The sequence below is a fragment of the Oreochromis aureus genome, linkage group 6 (assembly GCF_013358895.1).
Source record: "Oreochromis aureus strain Israel breed Guangdong linkage group 6, ZZ_aureus, whole genome shotgun sequence".
In the NCBI taxonomy this organism is placed as follows: Eukaryota; Metazoa; Chordata; class Actinopteri; order Cichliformes; family Cichlidae; genus Oreochromis; species Oreochromis aureus.
Genome location: NC_052947.1, coordinates 22,362,455 through 22,370,637, shown reverse-complemented (window position 1 = coordinate 22,370,637; position 8,183 = coordinate 22,362,455). Strand labels below are relative to the sequence as shown.

At 40.5% G+C, this 8,183-nt stretch overlaps 1 protein-coding gene across 4 annotated transcripts; it reads left to right on the top strand.

Annotated features, from left to right (window-relative positions):
• The first annotated feature begins 417 nt into the window (after positions 1-417).
• On the top strand, positions 418-8,183 carry chrna9a (cholinergic receptor, nicotinic, alpha 9a). 4 transcript variants are annotated; one of them, XM_039612998.1, is made up of 7 exons: positions 418-555; positions 732-877; positions 2,367-2,476; positions 2,600-2,780; positions 3,231-3,582; positions 4,183-4,793; positions 7,205-8,183. In XM_039612998.1, the coding sequence occupies exons 1-7, from the start codon at positions 510-512 to the stop codon at positions 7,373-7,375; spliced, it is 1,617 nt and encodes a 538-aa protein (XP_039468932.1). In that variant the 5' UTR covers positions 418-509; the 3' UTR covers positions 7,376-8,183. The 4 variants fall into 4 exon arrangements, with proteins under 4 accessions (XP_039468932.1, XP_031584003.1, XP_039468933.1 ...); XM_031728143.2 differs by having other exon boundaries at positions 2,322-2,476; XM_039612999.1 differs by having other exon boundaries at positions 503-617; positions 2,322-2,476.

Here is an 8,183-nt window from a genome sequence, read left to right as displayed (position 1 = left end):
TGAATGTGTGTGACTGACATTTGTCATTAGCTGTGTAACGCAGTAGTGTTCAGTGTGTGTGTGTGTGTGTGCATGAGCGTGTGTGTCATACATCTGGTTGTGGTCATGTACAGGAGTGGATGGGGCTGCAGGCATCGCATTTCACCCAGTGCATGTGTGCTATGTGATACTGCACCTGTACCTGTGTTTGAGTGTTTGTGTGGTTGTGTGTGCATGCATGTGTGATTGTGTGTGCGTGTATGTGTGTGTGTGTGTGCCCCAGGTCCTGTTCCAGTAGCGATTACACACAGAGAGAGACAGTGACAGAGACGAACTGCGACTAACAACTAGCGAAGCATTGAGAGCTTCTGACAGGATGTAAGATTTCGAGAATTTTCTGTGGTCTCGGCTGGCTCGGCTTCAGCGAGGGAGAATGGAGATCAGAATCGAGTGACGCTGGATTAGGACACAGGCTGTCCCGGCGACTGCTTTGCTGAATAATTGATCCTTGGGCCTGTGACCGGTTAAGAATGAGGAAGGCATCGCTGATGGTTTGGATCAGCCTTTTGGTGCGAGGTCAGTTCTCCATGATGGCTCATTTTGATGCTGCAGCTGTCACTAACTGTTGCACTGCTGAGGTGTGAGTTTGCTTTAATAAGCCAAGTTAGATTTGTTACTCTTCATCATCTATACAGTTTCCTTCTCTCTGTTTAGTGCAGCCTTCCATTCTCTTTCTGTGTGTTGCTCCTCAGTGTCCCATTGTGCTCAGGGTCATTATGCTCATAAACTTCTAAACGACCTGATGGAGAACTACTCCAATGCTCTGAGACCCGTAGAGGACACAGACAAAGCCCTCAATGTCTCCCTGCAGATCACCCTGTCACAGATCAAAGATATGGTGAGTAGAGAGGAAGCTCAAATATGCTTTATCAGCCTTTAACCGCACACACAATAAACGTTTGTGGACGCCCCCTTATGTTACTTAAACTTTTCAATACGAGTCTGGGACGCCTGTGTCCAAATCCAAGCCTGCAGGAGAATATATAATGTGGAGAAAAAAATTAAGGTATTTTGTAGTTTTTTTTAATTTAATTTCATTTAACAATAGCTAGGTGTATTTGTTCCCTTTTCAAACTGTGGGATGACTGCTATATTAGAAGAAACATTGTGTGGATTTGATCACTGCTTGGCCACACCTGCAACATTTTAACAGTGACATGCACAGTTTTTGCAATAAAATCCAGAGTGGCATTACGCCGAGGTTTCACTTTAACCCTTTGAAGCCTGAACAATGAAACCAGTGCAGACAATAAAAAATTAAATATATGAGTCTTAATTTGTGTCATATTTTCTACATCTGGCTTTCCCCCCTCAAATTTATTGCTTAAAGATGTATTATGCAATTTATTTTGGATTTTCAGAGGAGTAAAAAATCCCACTGATGATGCAAAAGTCCTAAAAACCCAGAAAAATCCATATAGTTAATATGCTTCAGTAGGTGTTAAGGGTTAAGATGGTGTGTAATAAAAAACAAATAAGAATATATTAATATATTAAGAAAGAATTACATTAACAATAAAGAATTATTATGCGGTAACATTTTACACTGATCTGATGACAATCTGAGCTGTAAAGATAAGAAATTTAAGAAGCAGCTGACAGTCACATTTTCCTGTAACATGTTTCAGATGATTTATTGTACAGTGGTAATAACTCACATACACTCAGCCTCCACTTTATTAGGCATGCCTATGCAGACTAATGCAATTAAAAATACTCAACTGCTCCATCTTTTTGACACTCAGTCGTGTATGTTTTAGTGCTGAGGTTGCTCTGCGGTTGTCAGAATGAAGATAAGCAATGTTGCAACTGAATAAAGATATAATCATATTTATGCTAATTTGAAGAATTTGCAATTTCCAAATGCCAAGCACCCACCAAACCCCATGGTTCCCACACTTAGGTCCCTTTATACCACCCTGCAGCCTGCTGTGTTAGACCCTCACTGGCTGTTATGAAACTCCACGCCTCCAGTTTGAAACTCAAGCATTCAGTAACAAATTTACATTTCTAAAAGCACTAGCTGGGAAACCCAGATCATTTAACCTTCATAGGCCTTTTCTCAGATCTGACAAAGAGGCTGTTTTCACAGACCGTTTTTTACTTCCACTGGTCACATCTTCAGAGCTACAGATAAAATGTGGGTTTCAGCATACAGCCTTTCAGCGAGGATGGTGTGAGGACCACACTCAGGATAATGTAGTATAAAGTAGGAGTCTTCAAATGTACTCCGTTTGTGGGAGCCATGAATCTAGGGACTGTCACTGTGTCTGTGTGTTTAGGATGAGAGGAATCAGGTGTTAACCACATACCTGTGGATCAGGCAGGTCTGGCATGATGCCTACCTGAAGTGGGACAAGGAGGAATATGATGACCTAGAAATGATCAACATCCCCAGTGACCTGGTTTGGAAGCCCGACATTGTCCTCTATAACAAGTCAGTAACAAACAAAGAGAGAAGAACAGAAAGAAGACGAGGAATCATATTTTTATGGTTAATCAAACGGAAAAGGTGCATCTGATCGAGCTCACCCATTCTTTCTTTTTTTTGTCCACGTAGAGCAGATGAGGAGTCGTCAGGTCCATCCAACACTAACGTGAAGCTGCGTTACAACGGAGAGATCATCTGGGACTCTCCGGCCATCACAAAGAGCACGTGTGTGGTGAACGTCGCCTACTTCCCCTTTGACTGGCAGCAATGCAATCTCACATTTGGCTCCTGGACCTACAATGGAAACCAGGTGTGTCTGCACACAGGGAGCATGCAGAGCAAGAAGGCCAGAGGCTGACAAACACATAGCGTCTTAAATATTTATCAGTATGTTCTCACTGCTGAATTCAGTGATAGAAAATATGGAAACACTCATGGACACTACTGAGTGACAAAATGAACACAAGCAAAATGTACTAAAGTAGATGTTTAAGGAGCTTATTTCTCCATACAGCTGTGGCAGAAGTTTAAATACACTCATTGTGGTAATTTTGGGCTTTTCTTTGAACTGTTGTTTTCCAGGGTGGAATGATTTTGTAATTTGCAACACCGGGTTTAAGTTATTGTGATGGCTGTTGTTTTTTTGTGATTTAAATGTTCATTTTCTTGGTTTTACCATGATTTCATCATCATAGCTATACTTGTTTGCACATATTTCTCGGACATCTTTTCATCGTGCTCTTGTATGCTCTCCACACAGGTGGACATCAGTTTGGGCATGGACACCGGGGACCTGTCTGACTTTGTGGAGAACGTGGAGTGGGAGTGTCACGGCATGCCAGCGGTTAGAAACGTCATGATGTATGGCTGCTGTTCCGATCCTTACACTGAAATCACCTACACCCTGCTCCTGAAGAGGCGCTCCTCCTTCTACATCTTCAACTTGCTCCTCCCCTGCTTCCTCATCTCCTTCCTGGCCCCACTGGGTTTCTACCTTCCAGCCGACTCGGGGGAGAAAGTTTCCTTGGGGGTGACGGTTCTGCTGGCGCTCACTGTGTTCCAGTTGTTGGTGGCTGAGAGCATGCCTCCTGCAGAAAGCATGCCCTACATAGGTCTGAATTATTTATGGAAGTATGGAAACTGTAGAAAGTCATACCCACCAGAATCTTCTTGCAAAATAATAAAAATTCATTCAGAAATATGAAGCACAAGGTCAAAATTTTGACTGATTTTACACATAACTATGCATGAGGGCCCCTTAGTGGTTACTTAGTGTTGTGATTATATATTAAAATTTTACATGGTATCTCATGATGTTGTCTTAAGATACATATTTTTAAAAGTAATTATTTTTTATAACCATGTAACTGGATGGAAAGTATTTCTGGTTATGGAGACAAACTTGGAGCCAACACTGGTTACGCCTCCTATTTATAAATATTTAGCCCAATATAATACTAGATTATGCAAAATAAGTAATTGGCATCCATTTCCATTTGAATGTTATGTTTTTACATAAACAAAGTAATAAGCTTTGCTTAACTCCGTGGTCTGCCAGAGTCCACTCTCTAAATAAACCAGTGTTACCTACTTTTAAGCTACCTATAAACTTGACCTTATGTATTTATTATTTTTTTTTATAAACTTTTTAATAGATAGATTGTGTCTGACTCCATTTATAAATCTGTAATTTCTTCTATCTTCCTTTTTAGGGAAGTACTACATTGCCACCATGACTATGATCACAGCATCCACTTCTCTCACCATCTTCATCATGAACATTCATTTCTGTGGTGCTGAAGCCAAACCAGTCCCTTACTGGGCTAAGGTGCTCATCATTGACTACATGTCAAAAATCTTCTTTGTCTATGAAGTCGGGGAGAACTGCACCACGCCAGAAAGCAAGAGGACCCCGCTCTACCCAGAGGAACCAATGGGTGATAAGAGCTGCTACCATGACGACCGCTTCCATGATGGGTTCTACTATACTGACAGTGATCCATACAAGTACAGCAATGGCAATGGCGTACATCATCACAAAAACCATCACAAAAGACAAGCAAATGGCAACACCAACAGCAGGCATCACCATTACAACAACCATAACAATCACGCTTCCAGGCTGGAGAGGGGTGAGGCAAAGCATGAGCCCACTCAGCGGTACCACCACATCAGGAGGGATGAACTAGATTACCAGGCTCCTCGACATCCACTGCACCTCCAACACCTAAATGGGGGGTTTAAGGAGCAGATCCTCTATTCCTCAGAGAAGATTCAAGTCCCTGCCTGTCCCTGCTGCTGCCCCTGTATCCAACATAAACAGGTGACACTTCATGCTGTTTTATCCTTTACTACTTTTAAATGCAACTAATATTCATTTAGAAGCGGTATGTAGCACTTTTATATGTTTAATATTTTTTATTGCCAGTGTGTGAGTGGTAAAATGACATCTTCTCCATGTGTTTGGGTTGCCCTTTGCAGCCTGTGAACTTGGCGAATGGGGAAGGATTTTCAGAGGAAATCAATATGGAGTTATTTTCATTTTAATGATCCCTCCCTCAGTGTCTCTCTTCTGCCCCTTTGCCATTACGGAACAATACCTGGCAAGGAACAAGGAAATGCACAAACCACAAAACAGTTTGTTTCATCACAGCATAAACTCTAAAAGAAACTCCAGATGAGGACAGAAACCAATGAGTGATCAATTAATGAGTATTTTTCTCTCAAAATGCTAGCGAGGAAACAAACTAAGATTAGTGAGCTAGCTGCTGTGTTGGCAAGTCAGAAATTCATTTGTGTTGGTCAGGGGTTAAACTGTGATTTGTCAGATAGGGGAAACCCTAATATCTGGTGTAGTTGTGCAACCTAGGGAAACCACCTAGAAATAGACACATAAAACTTTAGAAGCTAATTTCTGCCACTGGAAAGAAAATGCCAGGAAGATTTAGATAAGTCAAAATTTTTTTTTAGATATTATCTAAAAATGTGGGGGTAAACACCTGGAAATTTCAAGCTACTTCTGAATGAACTACAAAGCTTGTATTGTGAGTTTCAGTAGATTGGTTTTCTTTGCATATAGACCATTAATACTGTGTTCGTGCTGATCTGAAACTTACTTTCCTTTGGGATTTAACTGAATTGAACAATATGTAAGCTGATCAGCTTAAATATAAATTGATGTCTTGATGTAACCCTACACTGAACTACCCTGCACCAGTCCAACATATTGCATCACTGTAAACTTCACTACAGTACTGCAAACTAACCAGTTTATCCAGTATTACTCTGTACTAAACTTCCCAGTATTTTCATGGATGACGCATTGATCCAATATCTGATTTAAAAAAAATCGTGCGTGATTTAGAAACACAGTGCTGAGAAGGAAAAAAAATAATATGTCGAGGGTGTAAGTGGGAATTCGGATGATATGATTTTCTTTATATTAAGCAAGCATCTCCATGTTATCAGGAAGAAGCAACACCAGACTACAGCATTAGGGATAGGAATCAAGAACCGCTTCCTGTAGAAATAGTCCAAATTCTTAAAATTGTTAGCATGTCTACCTATCGATCCCGTTGTTGGTTCTTGCACTCGTACTACAATCAACTCATTTCAGTTTGCGTATCAGAGGAGGAAAATAGCGACAGTCTAGAGCGTAGATATGGACATTTATTTTATTATTATTGCACAAAAGGACGAAATAAATGGTAAAGTGGAAAACTGCATCCAGGACAGAAACAACCACATTATGCTGCTAGCGCAACTTTATTTTATGAAAGCATCTGCCAAGAGGACATGCTAACGCTAAGCTAGTCAGTAATCCAGAGTGAAAGCTGAGTGAATGCTGACCCCAGCAGCAAGACCCTGAACTTCAACTGGTAACAAGCAGATGAGCAGTTAGGCTGCATCCTGGGAAATGCTGGAACATCATAACCGGATAGTTTCAGTCCACTTTAACACTTGGAATTGTTGCTAACATTGGCTAACAGGCTAATTTTAGCCTGCCTAACTATCTAATGTAGTGCGAATAAGCTAATTTATTCAGACTCTCAGGGCTACCATGGCTGGTAATCTGGATCATTTTAAATGGCTTAATAAGTAAATTAATTTATCAGCAAAGTTATAAATAGCTTGTAAACCTTTTTTATGCATATGCACACCAAAATGCTTCATCAGCCAATGTAAACCATGGTGCAACTTATGTGTTGAGTCCGACTGTGTGTTTATCGAAGAATAAATAAAAGCAAAGGTACAAAGCAAGAAACTGTTTCCCACAGAAAAGGGGGAAAAATGAGGAAGATTATAAGGAGGAGACATTGGACTCACCTGACAGCACTGATAGTAGTAAAACTTCCAGGGAAAAATCTTTTTAAAAACCTTATTTGGGGGAAAGCCAGCAATTTTTCAAAAGTGTTTTCATTAGATTTCACTGGTGATGTATTCTCATGCCCTGGTGTCCTTTAAAATTAAATTAAAGACGATGTTTGAAACTAAGTGTCTGAAAGCATTTCAAGATGGCTGAGACTTGCTTGTGTTAAAGCATAAAGGACATACAGCAAATGCAACACTGCAACATGACAGTGCTGAACGGTCTCGTATGTACCTCTTGCTGTCATGTAAATTCTAGAAACTTATAGACTGCAGTTTGTCTAATGGCCACAAGTGTCATTAACAGCAATGGCTTTCTGGATGTTATATAAATAACCTTTAAGTGTCCATCTGTCCTTTCTTCAGGTGGTTAAGAACATCGAGTACATTGCAAACTGTTTCCGCGAGCAGAGAGCCACGTGCATCAAGGTAGCAGAGTGGAAGAAGGTTGCCAAGGTGATGGATCGGTTTTTCATGTGGATCTTTTTCGTCATGGTCTTCCTCATGAGCATTCTCATCATTGCCAAGGCGTCTTGATAGCTTCTTCTTCTTTTCATCAACACTAAACCTCCAGTCTTGTTACACCTCTGTTCGACCTTAATGCAACGTGAGACAAATGAAGACTATTTTGTCTGCAAGAAAACCGTGTTTCATGTCAGTATTGTGTGTGTCTGTGTGTTTGTGTGCATGCATGTGAGTGTTTGTCTGGGGTTTTTGTTTTGTTTTGACGTAAAGAAGACGAGGTCACTGCACGCAAATCATCCATTTAACCACACGTGTGCACAGAAAGCCTCTCGGTTAGTTTATGTAAGATCTGCTTGCATGTGTCACAGAGCAGTGGAGCGGTAAGACAATCTAGGCCTTGCCTTGAACATGCATGGACTCTATTATTGATGAGCTAACAGCCAAACATCCAGCTATAGGCATTACATTTCTTGCCTTAGGTTTTAAGCAACCAGAGGATGCTATTTTCCAGAGTTGGTTACGATGTGGGAGGGAGCACCAAGAGGAAAACCTGAAATACTTTTGAATCAGTGTAAATGTCGACGTCACGGCCTATGATGAATCACATCTGTCCTTATAGACACTATCACTGGTAGATCATGTAAGTTAATGCTGTTAAAGCCACATGAAGCTGACATTGGTTTACAAGTTCTCCATACTTGAAGAGAAATGGTAAATGTTTACCTCCTCACAAAGACTTTTAACACACTATCTGACCTTAGTGATACTTTTTCACAATAAAGGGTGATGCACTCTACCTTATTGCTAATTTACACTTTGCTCAATGACACAATTAAAAATAAACCTTTGATATTGTGTTATTAAAAATGATTGTTGCTCA

What these genes read in the sequence shown, in the direction of transcription:
- chrna9a (XM_031728143.2), top strand. Translation starts at nt 510, where the DNA reads ATGAGGAAGGCATCGCTGATGGTTTGGATCAGCCTTTTGGTGCGAG. An exon ending in GATCAGCCTTTTGGTGCGAG is followed by an intron (nt 556 to 731) that starts GTCAGTTCTCCA and finishes GTTGCTCCTCAG; the next exon opens with TGTCCCATTGTGCTCAGGGT. An exon ending in CCTGTATCCAACATAAACAG is followed by an intron (nt 4,794 to 7,204) that starts GTGACACTTCAT and finishes TCCTTTCTTCAG; the next exon opens with GTGGTTAAGAACATCGAGTA.